This window comes from Melanotaenia boesemani, chromosome 20 (genome assembly GCF_017639745.1).
Source record: "Melanotaenia boesemani isolate fMelBoe1 chromosome 20, fMelBoe1.pri, whole genome shotgun sequence".
Classification (NCBI taxonomy): domain Eukaryota; kingdom Metazoa; phylum Chordata; class Actinopteri; order Atheriniformes; family Melanotaeniidae; genus Melanotaenia; species Melanotaenia boesemani.
In genome coordinates, this window is record NC_055701.1 from 13,480,707 (window position 1) to 13,499,098 (window position 18,392).

Genomic DNA, 18,392 nt, shown 5'->3' on the forward strand with positions numbered 1-18,392 from the left:
TCTATCCATGATCATGCATGGATATTTTTATATGGCTGCTGTACTTCCTGATGATTTGCAAACGGTGTCAGTAAGAAAGGCTGGCAGGCATACCCTCTGTTCACCAGCAATCAGATAATTCACCTGTGAATACAAAATGTCATCATCACAGCCTCATAAATAGAGGAACACTCCAGTGCACTAAAGACATTGGGAAACCTGAAACACAAAGCAATGAGTCTCCAAGTATGACTGTTAACACTTGTCCTGTGATTTGTAATTTCTTACCTGCAGTCCTATAAAATCCTGGCCACAGGGCACAGGAAACGCCACCACAGTGGCGTCTCCTGTGGCCAGGTAATGAGACAAAGACATTTGTTGGTGCTTTAATAACCAGACACACACATTTACATCTGCAGTCACTTTCACTTCAATGTATTCTGAGGACAACTGATTTTGGAGATGTTAATTAAGGATGTGATGGTTTCCGCGGGTTAGCGTGGCGAGTTTTTCTTCTTTTTTTCGGTACTTGACTTTTTATACGCATCCAGGAGAATTTTCTGCTCCGATGGAGAAAAGTGCGCCGCTCGTTTTGCCATGGAGATCAGTGATTCTGTGACAGATCGTGAGGGTCTATCGAGGAAGCCCCGAGCGCGCACTTATAAGGATAAGTTCACATGGTTTGATGTGTCTGCTCATCTTGGTTTAAGCCTGGACGCCTGACATTTTCATGCTTATTGATTTTTTTAAATGGCCCCAAATATTTTTCTAAAAAGTTATCATTAGACATTTTTCCCTGTTGGCTAGTTGTTTGCAAGTTGTTACCTTCAGGAAACCTGTTACTTTCAGGGAATGTTCCCTTAAGGCCGAAGGTACCAAAAGCTGTGCAACTTTCAGAGAACATTTCAGGAATTCTGGCCATGTTACTTGTTATCTGGTTTATGCTTATAGCTGCTGTACAATAAAATATGTGATGAAATAATAATATTCCTAATAATAAAACAATCAAACAACTCATGCTAATTCCTGTGGATTACAAACAAAGAAACAAACGATAACAACCCTGGTGGCGGATTTCCAGCTAAGTCTAGTGGAACCCAAACGCATGGTGGCCTATAGTTGCCATGCGTTATCGAAATACTAAACTAAAGCTTATTTTATTATAAAATGGAATACTTAAAAAACTGAAGAACTGAAGATGAGACATCCATGGAGACAGAGGCCAAAATGTCAGTGAATAATGACTTTGCACTTTTCCGGCAATGGAGCTTGCAGCGGGGATGTTGCCAGACAAAAATCAAAATAAAAAATATTGAAAAAGAGTTGTTCGTTCAGTTTTGATCATGCATATGGTGACCTTCCCCTTAAATTATTATAGGCTGTTGGAGAATAGGTTGGGAATAGCCTAAAAGAAACGTACTCTCTACCTAAATGAGCCATTTGGAACGAAAACCCCAAGATTACCCTTTAGTCTATTAACATAGCCAGCTTAACCAGTAAACCCGCTTTTTGGAATACCCACATTTATTTATTTATTTACTTATTTACAACGTAACATAATGAACCAGAAAACAGAGAAAGCGTCATTAAGCCGTTTAAAACATAGGCTAATTTACTTCTGTTTGTTTTAAATCTTAGAAGCAATAGGGTAAGTATAAACAGCGTGGTATTTATATAGCAACGAAATGATATCACTCAGTTGAAAACACCCATGGGGAGGCTGCTCACATTTCTGCAGGTGCACGTTCAACTTTAAAACTCCTTACCTTGTTTCGTGGGAGGGGCTTCTAATCACACCTTACGCCTTCTGTCTGCAACCTGTGCGAGTGGGTGTGCCCTGATACTGCGAGGGCTTGATGACACACGCTGTATCGCCACTTGCCTTGTGCAAAGAGAAGAGAGTCATGGGGAAGACAGGTGGAAGAGTAGACTTTGAATGGGTCTACAATGACCAGCCGCACACTTCAAGAAGAAGAGAAATTTTGGGTGAGATTATGAAATATAAAATTAATCTGCAGAGCTACATTTATTGTTAATTTGTGTGAAAATTAAGATTAGTTTATTTACTGAGTATGCTCATTAAACCGCAGCCGGTCAAACCTGTTTACTAGCTGTTGCCTAACAAGCTGCCTCAATGGATGTGGAATAACGCAGAAACTGATACTGAGACCAAAGTGGAAATGTTTTAAAAATCCCTGTAAAACTCCTGAATTCAAATAGAAAGATGAGAAATGTTGGAATTGTTTGGTAATTTATTACAATAGCCGAGATCTTTAAACAAAGGTACAATGGGATTTTTTTTTAAAATTTTAGAATAATTCAGATTTCTAATTACATAACATTTAATCATTTCAATAATTTAAATGCTGAAAGGTTTTGGTCGTTTAAATCAAACTAATAAAACAATTTAAACTGATTCAAACTTAGATTTTGCATTGTTTACAATAAATACATGAGGAGTTGTTTGCAAAAGGCACCTTTTCTTAGAAAGGAGAGCATGAACATAAAAACAAAGCCTAAGGAACTCAGTCACTCAGGCACATTCCTCCCTTGTCAGGACAGCAGGTATACTACAACAGGTAGATACTCAAATATGAGAGGAATGGCATTTATTCAGACTAGTCTTTTTGGTTGAAAGTCTCATGAAAAATAAATTATTTTTCACATAGAACGATTTCCCCCTTTAGAAGACTCATGAGACAATAGCAGATGCAGGTAACAATGCCTCCAGGCTTGCTAGGTAACTAGACACATACTCTGCTCATGACCAGAACATATCCAGGTATGACGTGAGAAGAAAAGGAGTGGGAGCTAGAGAGGATCCCTGAAAAATAATCTTTGGCCAACACTTTGATTCCATCTGTTACCATTAGTCTAACCTTGTAGTATTTTTATTACCCTAAATATTTATTTTTCAATTTTTCAAACCTATAAAAAAATTATCTGATGTATCATCTAATTGGATTTAAAACAGTTGAGCGTAACAGGATGAGAAGCTGTTGACATGTATTTGATCCTGGTTTTGTTCAGCTGTCGCATGGTTGCTCTTGTGTGAAAGAAGCATCTCATAGGTGATGTGTTTTTTGACACCACTGAGCCATAAATTAATAATGTGTTTTTGTCTTAATTATCCTTTACTTGCCCCAAGGGTAGAGGTTATATACAAGTTTGTTATTTAATGTGGGATATTTTGTATAAATTGAGACGCATGTTGTTTGGTGTCTCTGCAGACTATAATAGGAGGACTATCTGACAGACTGGAAACTTTATTTAATCTAACAAGCTCAAAAGACCTAAGTTTCTACCATTGCAGTAAATTATTATGACACTCGTGATAATTGAATATTTTAAACAGTTATTGAAAAATTTAGCTTCAGTATAACCTTTTAAGTTTTGCTTTGAGTTTTAGCATCCTGGTCTGCCATTTCCAATTGAAACTTGACTCTGAAACCCAAAATTTTAAAATAATCTAACAATTAGTCAGATGAAAGTCTTTACTCTCTGACTTTGGGAAGTTGAAATCCAGTAATGGCTTCTCTGTGATTTGCACCGAGCCATTAAGCAGTTTAAACTGCTTTTCATAGGGTCTGGTTATTCATTTAACTTTATGACTATGTAGGTGGGCGATTCCAACACTTAAAATGTATGACATCTTTACGTAATGAGGTTAAATCCTACTTTAGGGTTCATATGAGGCAGTGTAATTAAAAATTAATACGAAGGGGTGTGTTATGTAGAGCTATACATTGGTGAATTATTTTAAACTGAGTGAGGGAAGCATTAGAGAATTTCTCCCAGCTAATCATTAACTGGAAAAAGAGTGTTTACTCCATAAATTTGTGTGTGTGTATGTGTGTGTGTGTGTGTGTGTGTGTGGAGGGGGCTTGCTCTATTTTCTTTCAACTTTTAGTTACCAGGGTGAGCTAAATTTGCTTAGAGGCATTACACGTAAGCTGCAAGCAAAACAGCAAAGCAGATTTGCATGTGACAGCCCCTGACAATGCATCGTGTCTATTATGTATTGCATGATGGGATGTGACCCTGATTTTCTGGCAGGTACTTCTCAAGACTAACCTGTACCACAATTACCTTTATAGGCTTTATGAGGCTGGGGAGTATAACAAATCCAAACCTGTATGTCCTAATAAGTACATTGTATTGAATAAAGTTGCCTCATGAAATAAATCCAGCCGTTATTATAACAATAGATGCTTTTAAAGCACTCCCTTGTAACTACCTGCGTGTCATGTGCCTCAGAGAAACAACACCTCTGCCAATTAAATATGACTTTTGTCAGCAGGCTTCTCCCATGAGAAGGGCTGGAAGCTTACAACATATGAGATGGTGCTTTTGCAACCTTTTGAAAATGCCAGTAATTAGGCCCGAGCACCGAAGGCGGTGCGAAGGCCTATTGTAATGCAAGCGTTTATTATTATTATTATTCTTCAGCCTACATTTTGCCATTTTTGGGGGTCTCAACATGCTCCAAAACTCACCAAATTTTTCCTACCCCCCCATTGGAATGCGAAAAATTTAATAATTTGGGGTGCTCGGGACTGTTCAGGCAAAACTGAACGAGAGCGCCACCTATTTGTGATGCCCCTCCATTGCAAGTTAGCAATCTTCATGAAACTTTGTACACATGTTCCACATGGTGGGGGGAACAAAAAAAGAAATTATAGTATAGGTCTAAATAAAACAGGAAGTCGGCCATTTTGGGTCAAAATCGCCATTTTGGCGTTTTACTGACCTCGCATTTGAACGAACTCCTCATAGAGATATTATCGGATTGACACCAAAATGGCTCAGGATGTTCAGAAGGCATGTGTGATCAAAAGTTATGCAAAACTCTCTCAAAGGAGTAACGGCGTACAGGGGGCGTGGCCTCAAAGTTTGATGTCTCGCCATGAAAGACGAAATTGATATAACTCCCACATAAAACAACTTTTCTGACCCAAAATGGCCTCGTATGATACTAGTCCCATCCTCAACACATCTAAGTGGTCATTATGGGATTATGAATAGGCCACGCCCCCTGGCAACAGGAAGTCATGTTTTTTACTCGAAGACCCACTTCTCTGACGTTTTGAACACAACCGGGGTCAAACTGCATCAGACACCTGAAAACAAGTTGGGGATTATATCCGGTGAAGACTGTTGCTCTACACTGCAAAGCAAGACCGTGGCGCCATGGCGAACTTCGATAAGACGCCATGACATCATCAATCACTATAACTCCCTCATTTTTCACCCAATCACAATCAAACTCACAGGGCTTAGTCATGGTCCGGTCCCGAACACACCCATATGACCACTTCCGGTCTAGCCCTAAGCCCCGCCCACTTTCAACAGGAAGTGCTTTTTTGCAGTTGTCGTGGTCCTTCTCCTCAGGCATGAACCCCAGACACTTGAAAGTGCTTCACAACAGGTCAAACCCTTTCATGATACTACAATAAAAATCTCAAGTTCCTTCGCCAAACGTAACCATGGCGAATCTTGGTCCGACGCCATCAAAGAGGAAGTACTTGTAACTCACCCGGTGTATCATCGATCTCCACCAAACTCGGCAGGAAGGATCGTATTCAGACGTGGAACTGAGCCAAATTGACATATGCTGGAATAGTGACATAGTGGCTCTATAGCGCCCCCTACAATATTTTGATCAACCAGCCTCGCCCCCTACGTGGACCGACATGCATGAAATTCACCACATTGATTTACTATGCCAGGATGCACAAAACTGTCCATTACACCTTTTTGCTAATTTCAACAGGAAGTCGGCCATTTTGTAAAACGTGTCATTTTCAGGGTCATTTTGGCCTGTTTCTTGCCATTGCATTTGAACGAACTCCTCCTACAGATTATATCGTATTTACCTCAAAATCACTCTGAAGCTTCCAGAGGCATGTGTGATCAAAAGTTATGCAAAACTTTCTCAAAGGAGAAAGGGCATGGCGGGGGCGTGGCCTCAAACTTTGATATCTCGCCATGAGAGACGAAACTGACATAACTTACATATAAAACAACCTATCTTGACCAAAATGGCCCCGTTTGATGTCATTTCCATGCTGACCACATCTACATGTCCAGATGTTGTCACCTGGACATTGCTCAACGCTGCATGGCCAGACGGTGGCGTCATGACAAACTTGGATAAAACGCCATGACATCATTAATCAGTATAAATCCCTCAATTTTCATCCAATCACCATCACACTCACAGTAATTACTCAGGGTCTGTTCCTGAACAGATACATTGAACTACTTCTGGTCTTGGTCTAAGCCCCGCCCACTTTCAACAGGAAGTGTCTTTTTCAGACACTGGGGTCCCTCTCCTCAGGAATGAACTCCACACACTCAAAAGTGCTTCAGATCAGGTCAAACTCTTTCGTGATACTACCGAAAACAATCCTCAAGTTCCTTCCTCAAGCAAAACCATGGCGAATGGCGTTCATCGCCATGAAACAGGAAGTATTTGCAACTGACCCATAGTACTCCCGATCTCCACCAAACTCGGCAGGAAGGACAGTGGTCAGGCCTGGAACTGATTTAAATAGACATATGCTGGTTATGTGGCTCTATAGCGCCCCCTATAATTATTTATTCTATCAGCTCCAACCACTGCTTTGACTGACATTCATGAAATATGGCATATTTATATAACATGCCAGTACAAACCAAAAAGCCTCTTCATGTCCTGATGTTTTCAACGCCATAGCCCCGCCCCCTGGAAACAGGAAGTACCCCTTTTTTTCCCATTGAAAACCCTACACACCTACTCAAACTCATCAATATTATCCTTGATGAACACATGACTCACAATATAACAAACTGCTTACACCATCATGAATAAAATGGCTGCCTGTGAGGTTTCTGTCCCTCGCCATCAAACAGGAAGTGGCTATAACTCTGGACTCGGTTGACCCAATGACGTGATACTTGGCAGTTGTCATTAAAGTCCGAACCTCAACATGTTAGTACAAGATCAAACACTATAGCTCCACCTACTGGCCATGTTGATATCTGCAGATCTTAAAAGCATGATTTTGTTTGGATTTGTTTCACACTATTGGTCAGAACAAGGTCATGACCACTTCTGATGTCATTATTAGGCCCATTGATGTATGAGATGATGGTCAGAGAGAGACAATGACCACACGAGGCAGAAACATGGGGACGACTGAGCGTACGGCTGCCAGCCAGAGCGAGCTTGCTTGGGGAGGGAGGTTGCAGGCCGAGGGGGCGGTGCAATAGGCCAGAGCGGCGCCAGAGGTGCGAGGGCCTTCATCGCTGCTTGCAGCTTTAATTCAATCTTATTATTAGATCTGTTGCACCCTTTATATGCAACATGAATACTAATAGATGTATTTTGTTTTCCCCCATTTTCACTTCTCTTGTTTATTTGCCTTTATTCTGTCACCTACTTTTTAATCCCATCTTTTTAACACTTCTTGCTCTGCTTTACATCCTTTACTACAATCTTCTTGTTTTGCTGTTCTCCACCTCTCTTTCTGCCTGTTTGTCTCCTCAGCTAAATATCCAGAGATCAAGTCCTTGATGGGTCCAGATCCCCAGCTAAAGTGGGTGGTATCTGGAATGGTCCTAACCCAGCTTCTTGCGTGCTACCTGGTTCGCAACCTGTCTTGGAAGTGGATCTTCTTTTGGGCCTATGCCTTTGGAGGTTGCATTAACCACTCCCTGACTCTGGCGATTCACGACATCTCTCACAATGTGGCCTTTGGCAATAAGTTGGCGAAGTGGAACCGCTGGTTTGCCATGTGGGCCAACATACCCATCGGGGTGCCTTATTCTGCCTCCTTCAAAAAATACCACATTGACCACCACCGATATCTGGGGGGTGATCAGTTAGACGTTGACATCCCTACAGAGTTTGAGGGATGGTTCTTCTGCACCCCAGCCAGGAAGGTACTCTGGCTCTTCCTCCAGCCATTATTTTATGCTCTGCGTCCATTGGTGGTCAATCCTAAGCCAGTGGGTCAGATGGAAATCCAGAATGCAATAGTTCAGCTTACAGCGGATGCCATTATCTTTTATTTCTGGGGTCTGAAGCCGATTGTTTACCTCGTTGCTGGATCCATCTTGTGCATGGGTCTGCATCCCATCTCTGGACATTTCATAGCCGAGCATTACATGTTCTTGAAGGGACACGAGACATATTCTTACTATGGACCACTGAACTGGATCACCTTCAATGTTGGGTATCACATGGAACACCATGACTTCCCCAGCATACCTGGCAGTAAACTACCTCAGGTAAGTGTGTATTTCTGTCACGTATCATGACAAATTTTCTAGCAGGTAAACTTTGACTTTGTAATTTTTTCCAGGGCTATTATTAGCTGTGTGGTAGAGAATAAGCTCAGTTACAGTTAGAACAGGTGGGGGGCAGATGTGATAGAATTTTCTTGTCTTTCATAGTCTGAACAAAACAGATATTGGCAAATGTCACGCATCATTTTTTTTTTATAACCAACAAGTGCAAATATTCATTGGATAAATGGAGAGATATTGTGACTGATGAAGTGCTCTAGTAAAAACATAGAAACAAGATGCAGAGGGAGATATCTGGGACCTAATCAACAATACCAGAGGAAGCTTTGGGCAGAGAAATCAGTTTTAATCCGCTCTAATTTCTTCCCCCACCACTTTTTTTCATTTTTTTCAAACCCTGGAATAAAAATAAATAGTAATCATCTGCTAAAACCTTTGTATTGGATAAGTATGGGCTTTTGATTTGATTTGATTTATTTTCACAATTTCACACACAAACTGGACATTGCTGTTACATTGTGAAAAAAGGACTCCCTCAGTAGCTCCAAGCTTATAAAACAGGGGTCCAGCACACCACCACCTGACACATAGCATAACATAGCACTGACATCAGTCTGGTATAGCTCCAGCTGAAGGTTTCCATGGGTAGATTTGTTTTTATTACAGTTGTTATATTAATATTATTATTGTTATCACTGGCAATTTTGGAACTCCACTAACCCATGTCAACACTATCACATAAAATAAGACTATCCCACAGGTCGCGGGAACTACACTACTTGTGAGTCTGTTAACTCACAATTCCCTTTACAATGGAGCTTTAAGTGCAAGGCAGTCATCAGAGCAACTAAAAACAACATCAACTAAAATAAGAGACGTGCAGATTGGTTTTCTAGCATGGTCCTAAAACAAAAACCATTATTTATATGAATGACATACAGTATGTACCTTAGTACCCTCACTCTGATCCATGTAAAAAGAGAAACCGTTTCAACCCTAGCATGAGGCCTGTGCTTATAAAATGTTATCTGCTAATATCTGCAAAGTACACTGAATTAGCTCTTAGTGTGGCTCCACAGAGGTGCCTTTGACACTTTGCATCTGCAATTTAAACTCCAGATATAGATTTGTGATTATTGTTTTTTTCCAACCTCCTGTTTTCAGGTGAAGCAGATCGCAGCAGAATATTACAACTCCCTGCCCCAGCATACTTCGTGGTCCCGGGTACTATGGGACTTTGTGTTTGATGACAGCATCGGCCCTTATGCCAGAATCAAACGGGAGTACAAGCTAAGCAAGCAGGAATAGATCTTTTATTATATGTAAACAAAGAAATAAATTTCAGTTTATAAAAAATGTTATCTAGTTCAAATGTTTTTTTTTTTCTGCTTCATGTATTGTGATGCCATTGAAATCAAACTTTACATGTTCAACATCTAATCTGACTTGTACTACATGAATTAATTAATGTTCACACTTCAGTTACATACATACACAGCTCATGGAAACAGGATTACAGCATCATACAGCTGGATATGTTTTTTTCTTACTTAGTTATTATTCATTGTTGTATTCTTGCTGTATAAGATGGCCTGGTGCCATGATATAGAAATATAGAGATATTTCATTCAGCTGAAACGCCCTGTGAAGGGCCAAGCTGCAGTAAAAGGTAATATTTCCTCATCTGTATTTGGAGAATATTTCAAGTATAAAGGTTGTATGCATTCTTATGTTTTACAGCAATGTTACTACCTCCTGTAGGTTGCCTTTTCCACCCTTAAGCATTAGTCACAAAGCTTGTAAAATGACCAAATACAGTTGAACATTTATCTTGCAGAACAGTGCTGATGTGGAAATGAGCATTGAAACTCACCTTTTAGTAAGAGGTGCCTTTTCTTCAGTGAAGCCTCATTCTGCTTGTTTGTAACTCCTAATTTTTGCAGGCAGTTTGCATCTGCAGGGAGTTAAAACAAACAAAAAACATATATTTTTTTTTATTTTTTAAAGCCATCAGGGTTGTATCTTTTTAGGCTTCAGTATTTTTTCTAAATATGACTTTTTTGTAATCATGCAGTTTTTCCTCCTATATGTCATCTTGAGTTTAGAGATTTCCTTGTTAGGATATTTTGAAGAACTGTTTTGATTGATTTACCAGCAAGGGAAGAGACATGTTGTAATTGCAGGACAAGCACCTGAAATCATAAGAAAACACTGCGAGGGGTGGAGCAGTGATCACATTTACGACAAATAGCAAGTCAGCACTTGTTAATAAAAATTTGATCAGCTGTACTCAGTGAGTGTGCTTCTGTTATTGTGGCCACGCATTATGATTAACTTTCATCAACCACAAACCTGTAGGTCACGGTCATGACTCCAAAATAGCTCTAACCCATTGTGACATAGGATCTCTGTGGGAGCTCTGTGGTGTCCTTAGGGTCTTATTTACTTTAGGTGGGGTTTGTCTTGGAACATATGAGATCTGAGGAGTTTAAAGGCTTTATCAAGTTTTTGGACCTATCAGCTTTTATAGTAAATGGTAAAATGGTAAATGGTGTATATTTATATAGCACTTTACTGTACCTGGAATGATACCCAAAGCACTTCACATTATACATCACATTCACAAATTCACACACTCATTTATCACACTGTGCATTTGATGTTGTGCTGATCACTTTGTATTAATAAGCTTGTTCCCATCCTTTTCTATCCAAATGATTGTATTATGTACTTGCATAAAAAACCCAAGACAAAAATATGTTTTTGTTTGGATAAATTTACTTCCACCTTTTAAATCAGAACGCATTGAGAGCGAACAGAGTGGATAGAATGCAACAGCTGATATTCATCCAAATCCTTCTTGCAAAGAGACATTTAGCTACCATCACAAAGGCCTACAGTTAACCTTCTTCAGTACATTCCTCTCTAGGTAGAATCTGCATACTGCCATTGCACCTTTTTTTTTAAATTTATTTTTCATTTTCCACATTGCTACCATTATCAGGTTCATCATCTTGTATATAAAAAGAGGAACTTTCATAGTAACAGACCACTATAATAAATGTGCCACCACACACACACACACACATATATATATATATGTGTGTGTTTGTGTGGTGTGCATTAGCCGAGACCTGACGTGTGCATCAGTGTAACCTGTGTATCATGCACCGATGAACATTTTGTGTTGTTTTGAATGCAAAGTGCAAATAAATTATTTAATTTTCATTAATTAACGTTTTAAAGTCCCACCTCTAATCTATATATCTATATATATATATATATATATATATATATATATATATATATCTATATATATATATATATATATATATATATATATATCTATATATCTATATATATATATATATATCTATATATATATATATATATATATATATATAATACAATTTTAAACAAATAATAAAAAACATGAATTAATTGAGATGGGGTTTCATGCATACTTGGAGGATTCACAAAGCATTGGATAACTAATAGATAATACTAAATTCTTCCATATGTACTGTAGGTTTCATAGTAAAACCAGGTGGCACATTTACGGTTTTTGGCCTGTTTTGTGAATGATTCCCCAAGTTTCAATGAACTCAAACATCTGTGACAGGTAAAGACTTACATGTGCCTCGGTCACACTGGAGTTGAGGACCAGACTGAATCATGTGGAGTCTGATTCACTTTTAAAAAATTCTCATTTGCAATGCATTATGCCTTTGATATGAGAGGTAAGAGGTAATTGAAGTGGTTAATTGAAGGTTAGACACACAACACCTGTATGAGCAAGGTTATAAGAAATTTTCTTTCTTTTTTTTTTCTTTTTTTTCTTGTTTTCTTAAATACGTCATTCCAGGGCAGGTGTGTATGCAGCACCAGTTTGCCCATATTGTGCTTCTTATCATGACATAGGGAAAACTAAACAAAAGTCATAATAGAAAATATAAAAGGCTGACATAAATGGTGTGCAAGATTCCTTTGTCCTTCTATAATATCAATAAAATACTCATTGTCATCAACAGCATCATCATTATCACCACAGTTTTTAAATAATAAAACAGTAAAAACTTAGAAAACAAAAATATTTTCTTTTTCAGACTTAAACTGAACAGAGAACAAAGAGCTGCAACACTGGGCTGACTGAGTCTAGGTGCACAGAGAGGACCACAACACCAAACTCAGAACAAAAGTCTCAGTTCCCCACTTTTAGTTCACAATCCATCCTCGAGTTCATCAGTACATAAGTCTTTTTCTTCCTTCTGCTCTTCCTCCTTATTAATCCGCGTTCTCTTGTATACATTTCCTTCTTCCAGCTTTGCTGTCCAGCAGACTTAAATGTTGGCACAACATCTCTGCAACTCGCATCATGACATCGCAAGGTCACAGAAACATTGAGAGAACATTCCCTGGTCCTCTTGTCTGTGCATCTGCGTGTCCATTCTTCTCCAGCTCCTCCTGTCGCTCTGCACGCTCAGATGAGATTAGGATGTACTGATTCTGCCGATTTCTTGTCTGATGGCTGCAACAACAACACCAAAAAAGAAAAAAAAAAAGCAGTCTTTAAGAAAGACAGGCTTCCTGCAGCACAAACTATATTTGCTCTCAGCCAGGCAAATGTTTGGCATTAGTTATCTTTTTCAATGTTAACATGGGAGTAGAAATAGCTTTTATTGGCAGTGAATCATAAAAACTGGTAGGAGGAAACGTTTAAATGTTAAACTTGCTGCACTACTGAACTGAAGCACTGTTTAGCTTACCATTAATGATTTCGTCTTTCACCTTATGCAACTCACGTACAACTTCATCCAATATTTCCTGCAGAGCAACAAACAAACTACTTGTTAGTTTCTTTTTCAACTAGTATGAAAGTCAACAAATCCTAAAAAGTTTAAATCCTTTGTGTGACAAAACACATCACAGATTCACACCAACCTGTTTCATCCTATCAAATTCTGTATCAGCTTCACTAGTGCTCCCGATGGGTCTCACTCTGAAATATAAAAAAACAGGATAAATAAAATAAAAATACCAGAGTTCCTCTTCAGTGTCTAACTATGTTCTCTAATGATTAACATGTTATTGTTGCCGCAGTGCTACAGATTTATGCTGAATTCCTTGAGCTGTGAAACTTGGTAATTATTTGCTATTCCGACCACACTCCTTTTACTCCTCTTATCTGCAGACCTGGAGACCAGTGAGGATTTTTCTGCAGAGTTGGATCGCTCCCATGGCTTCTTCATCGCATCTGGAAAGAAATAAAAAATATGCAGTGAAACGGCTGCTTGATATTATATATGCTAGATATTATAAAACATGTTTGCAATTAAACATTGTAACTGGCCTTTCACTATACCAGCAGCAGTTTGGGATGTAGGTTAGATAATCCCTTCCACAGGTAAATTTGGTAATCGTGACACATGGTTGGCCTGATTAAGGCCAGTCTGCAATAGTTCCATCTTTATATTGTTGCTTGAGATACACAATTCTGCACTGGTCAAAACTAATTTGCATACAGATGGTATATTAGGATGTTGATTTCCAAACTATATACATTTGCTTTTTTTTAATATTGGAAAAAACCTAAATAAGGGGGAAATTTGCTTGGTTCTTTCATTAATTTTGTCCAATAAGGTTTCAAGTAATGGCTTTATAATGACACTTCACTAACAACAGGTGACATCCCAGTGCCCACTGATTATACACTTACTGCATTGTAAAAATCTTGTGTCATTACAACTTTACTGATTATACTTTTTCCTGCAAAGACCAGCCTCAGCTCAACCAATAATGGTTCCTCAGTTAGCTCCGCTGTGGCATTACAATGACATAGATGAACGATATTACTCTGAGGTCTTTTAATTATCATAAACCATCCACTGTACACCCCAGTGGTACATGTTTAAATTCCTCAGGAATAGTTTTATGGAAGTAATGTATCAGCTGCATTGAACAGTAATAAAGGAAGTTACACCGTACCTGTTGAGTTTTGCTGACCTGGCCCCCGACCACTTGAGTCATCCTGCAATACAAAGAAGACGTTAACCAACTTCACTGTATGATTCCCAAAGAGAACACTTTGAAAGGACTAATCACACATTCTCTGAAAAATACCCCTCATAACACCACTCACATCAGCATTTTAAATAGGTCAATATCAATAGTCAGTTAGCTTAGCTGTTTTCTAGAGTGTTAAAACATTTAAACTTTCTCTCTTAGCCAAAGCTTTATACTTATTAGACAGACATGAAGGAAGAATTGACCTTTTAATCAGATTTTTGATAATTTAGCAAAATGGTGTGTGTTGAACTTAAAACTCACTTCATCTGGTTTCTCTGATGCTTTCCGTCTAAGAGACAGGGGGAGGGAAGGAATGAGGACATGAGAAACTGTGAGATACACACCTGGATCATTGCTACTGCTGAGAGATTTTAACATTGGTAAAACATTAACACATGATCTTATTTCCTCTTTCAGATAAAAATTTACTTAATGTAAAATAGTACCAGGAAGGAAAAATAAAAATGCTAGTGTAATATGTAAACTGAGTGAGTTTTTTTCCCCCCAACGTATGACTTATTTGATATAAAGGTAACAGCTGTGTGTGTTTGTATAACTGTATTACCTGCGAGCTAGTAAGGCATTCATCTCCTGCATCAGTCCCTCCCCACCACCACCGCTGCCACCACTGGACCGGTTGGAGTCACTTTTGCCACTAGAGCCAGGTGGGCTGCTCTCATCCTAAAGAATACATCATAAAATGGGGGTCATCCTTCTGTAAAGTATCTAGACCCCCTCTGATAGAAGAATGGGACGTCATCCATGAATTATTAATGAAGCAGGACTAGAAAGACTTTATACCTCTTCCAATTAAACCAAGGAGGCTCACCCTATGTACTTTTCGTAGTTTGGCTCCAGCCAGTGCTGCAGCCAGCCCTGAGGGTTGGTGCTGGACCCCAGGTGGGCCTCCAGGAGGCCCTCCACCAGTGGGCAATGGAGGGGGCATGGGAGGAGGCACTGCCATTGGGGGTGGTGGGCCCGGTGGTGGTGGTGGAGCCGGAGGACCAGCCATAGGTGCTGGAGCTGCAGCTGGAGGGGGCGCAACAGAAAGCAGAGATGGGTGACCTGCAGAGACAGGGGGGCCTGGGAGGGGCATAATTGCAGTTTTGTTAATGGCTGTTTGGTCTTTCTTTTTTTTTTTTATTGCCCCTTGGAAGGTTTGACAAGTATTGTCAAATTAACTGTCAATAGTTAGTTTCCAACTGTCTGATAATGTAAAGCTGGCAAAGAGCTGGAGGTTTAAGTTTTTTTTTTTTTACATAAGCAAATGGGTAAAGTAATTATGATGATCCGAGTCTGATTAAATCGTTTTATCTTTTATCTTCTTTATATGAAATATAAAGAAATTAAAAGAAATGCAGAGGTGCATACTTGTGAGGCAGAAAGTTATGGAAAACTGTAAATCATAGACTGACAAAGCTCACAAGGTCAATTTAGAGCAGAGTTTAAAACTCACTTATGCAATGAAATTAACAACATAGGAGCCTAGACTTTCTTTACCTGGTAACTTCTTCTAACATTTCCTGGGGTTTCTCAAAGTATTTGCCAAGCCAGCTGAAAGACATAGTCTTTCCGGCATGTACTTGGGCTTCCCAGGGGCCCAAAGCACCTCACTAAGGAGCCGTTCAGCTGGTATCCTTTACATTTCAGTTGCAGTTTGGTCAGATTTAGGTCCTTAAACTATTTACTGTATTTTGGAAAAGGTGATGAATTGGGTTCAAACACTCTCTTTTACAAAGAAAGATTTTTTGGGAAAGGGTTGTCTGCAGAGGAGTTAATTACTTTTGTTTTTCACCCTTTTCAACATGTGAAACATATACACTAAGAAAATGATCTTGAATAAACTGTTTTATCATTTTGTTAAACATTTATTTATGTGTTGTAAAGTCACAAACACAAGAGTGAAAATTATTTTTTATTAGACTTAAAAAATGGATCACCACAGTTTTTATTTTTCTCACTTTTCTCCCAAGGCTTTTGATACACAGTCACTGATTTAAGTAGTTAAATAGTTAACGTCTAAGAAAAAGGCAAATATTTTAAGTCCATTTAGTTTGTTTTAAACCTTAAAACAGTTATCATTTCGGATCATTGGTTTAAAGTTTAAGTTCGTATCCTACAAATGAAAGACTTACTGAACAATAACTATAATTACTAATATGACAGGTACAAAAAACTGAGCCACTGTGTAACAACATCTATTTCAATAATCACTGGTACGTTTTTCAAAAGTACATTTTTAACAGAATCAAAAGAGATGTGTAAATAATTCATCATGTTTGAATTCTTTGAACCTGCTTTAGCTGCAGCAGCCTGGTAGAGTGCACTGGTGGCTCACTGCGCTGACTCACTGTGAGACTTTGTGAGCTATTTTTAATATTTGTATTAATACCCCCAGTGCTAACAACCTGGCAAAGGCTGGTTTTAAAGGTTTTAAAGGCTTGGCATACCTACAAGTAATAATCTGATCAGAGATGTAGTTCACCAAAATTGGTTGGAGATACCCAGAAAAATGCATAACGCATTTATGTATCCTATATCCTAATAACACTGTAAACAGGTTCTGGTAGCTGATTGATCCTAAATCAGTTTAGCAAAGGGCTTAAAAAACAAACAAATAAAACCCTAACTAAAAACCCTCAGCATGAACAACTATCTTTAGCTACAAGAAGAACAAGGCGTCCTGCAACAGACCAAACTAAAACTACTGAGGAGGCTTGTAACTGCCTGCCATATAACCTAAAAACCGTATCAATGCAAACTGTTAAAGTGAAAGAGTATTCTGAGCCTTGTGACATTCATTTTTCAAGCTGAATATGTTCACTAAGGGTGTGTACTTTACAGGCTATAGCTGCTTATGTTCAGCATGCATTTCACACACTTACTTCTTTCATGTTCTTGTATAACTGTGCAAGTGTGACACATTTATCAGAGTCCAACTACACTGCACATAGAACACACCCTACACATACACAATCTAAACATCCATATCTTCCCACAGATGAGAGACTACCTCCTCCTCTTTCCTCCTCATACTTACTGCTGTTGGCCATGGGGGCTGGCTGGGGAACAGGGGAGGGGGTCTTCTTGGGTGAGCCCCCATCAGACATGGCATTGTAAGAGGGGGGCGAGGAAGAGGAGGAGGAAGTGGTGGGGGTCTGGGCCTGTTGGTGGTACACCTGCTGCTGTTGTTGTTGCTGATGCTGTTGAGGGTGGAAAGTGGATTGGTACTGAGGCTGGTGGCTGGGGGCGAGGCCTGGGGCTGCCTGACCAATCAGAGGAGGCATGGGGATGGCCTCGCAGTACTGTGGTGTGAGTGGAAGACGCTGAGAATGAGGAGAGTACGAATCATCTGGCTGGCCATTGGAGTGAGGGTGTGGCTGTTGCTGGGGGTACTGATGAGGGCTCGTCACAGCACTAGGATCAAGAGGAGGTGGCTTCATCCTAGTGCTTACAGGCGGAAGTGGGTGAGCTACTGGGAGGACTGGCTGTGGGGGCAAACCCTGCTTCACTGGCATTGCCATCATTACTGGAGGGGATGAGGAGGGGGGACATTGGGCATACATTTGCTGCATGTGGGAAGCAGACCAGGTGCCATGTTTAGGGGGGAGCATCATGTCTTGTTGCTGCTGCTGTTGCTGAAGGTGGCGGGCTGCTGTGGGAGGAGACAGGGGGATTTGACGGACCTGTCGGCCCTGGGTGTTCACTCCTGTCTGGACAGGGGAAAAGGCTGAGGCAAGTGAGGTGGAGAGCTGGGAGGAGAGCTGGGCCTTGTCCCTAGAAGCCCCTGCCTCTCTCTCCTGAGAAGGAGAGATGGAGGCAGAGGAGGGAGGAGAGAAGGAGGCCACGCGGACGTAGGATGGTGGCAGTGTGCTAGCTCTGTACTGTCTGTACTCAGGAGGAGTGTCTGGGTGGGTGGGAGGGGTGGACACTTTATATTGGAGAGTGGAAACGACTGCGACGGGCAGAGAGAGAAAGACAGAGAGAGAAGAAGAGGAGATGCAGACGAGGAGGACGAAGGAGGGCAACAAACAAAGGAAAACAGAAAAGAGAAA

General features: G+C 39.9%; 2 protein-coding genes across 5 annotated transcripts in view; one reads left to right on the forward strand and one right to left on the reverse strand.

Annotated features, from left to right (window-relative positions):
* The first annotated feature begins 1,810 nt into the window (after positions 1-1,810).
* On the forward strand, positions 1,811-9,729 carry degs2 (delta(4)-desaturase, sphingolipid 2). Its single transcript, XM_041971065.1, has 3 exons — positions 1,811-1,965; positions 7,511-8,253; positions 9,436-9,729. Exons 1-3 carry the CDS (start codon positions 1,836-1,838, stop codon positions 9,577-9,579), a joined length of 1,017 nt encoding a protein of 338 aa, XP_041826999.1. The 5' UTR covers positions 1,811-1,835; the 3' UTR covers positions 9,580-9,729.
* Positions 9,730-11,692: 1,963 nt separating this feature from the next.
* Positions 11,693-18,392, reverse strand: part of evla (Enah/Vasp-like a) — a 37,366-nt gene continuing 30,666 nt past the window's right edge. For 2 of the 4 annotated variants that reach the window (XM_041972560.1, XM_041972559.1), the window contains exons 6-14: positions 17,378-18,292; positions 15,167-15,420; positions 14,903-15,018; positions 14,599-14,626; positions 14,257-14,299; positions 13,465-13,525; positions 13,213-13,270; positions 13,038-13,095; positions 11,693-12,799 (exon numbers count right to left, since the gene is read on the reverse strand). In XM_041972560.1, coding sequence (XP_041828494.1) covers positions 12,762-12,799; positions 13,038-13,095; positions 13,213-13,270; positions 13,465-13,525; positions 14,257-14,299; positions 14,599-14,626; positions 14,903-15,018; positions 15,167-15,420; positions 17,378-18,292 — 1,571 coding nt within the window. In that variant the 3' untranslated portion in view covers positions 11,693-12,761. The remainder of the gene's footprint in view (positions 12,800-13,037; positions 13,096-13,212; positions 13,271-13,464; positions 13,526-14,256; positions 14,300-14,598; positions 14,627-14,902; positions 15,019-15,166; positions 15,421-17,377; positions 18,293-18,392) is intronic. The other 2 variants (XM_041972561.1, XM_041972562.1) reach the window with 2 other exon arrangements.

Excerpts from the sequence above, each read along its gene's own strand:
- degs2 (XM_041971065.1), top strand. The coding sequence starts at position 1,836 with ATGACACACGCTGTATCGCCACTTGCCTTGTGCAAAGAGAAGAGAGTC. Across the intron at positions 1,966-7,510 it reads AAGAAGAAGAGAAATTTTGG|CTAAATATCCAGAGATCAAG; the intron begins GTGAGATTATGA and ends TTGTCTCCTCAG. Across the intron at positions 8,254-9,435 it reads CTGGCAGTAAACTACCTCAG|GTGAAGCAGATCGCAGCAGA; the intron begins GTAAGTGTGTAT and ends TCCTGTTTTCAG.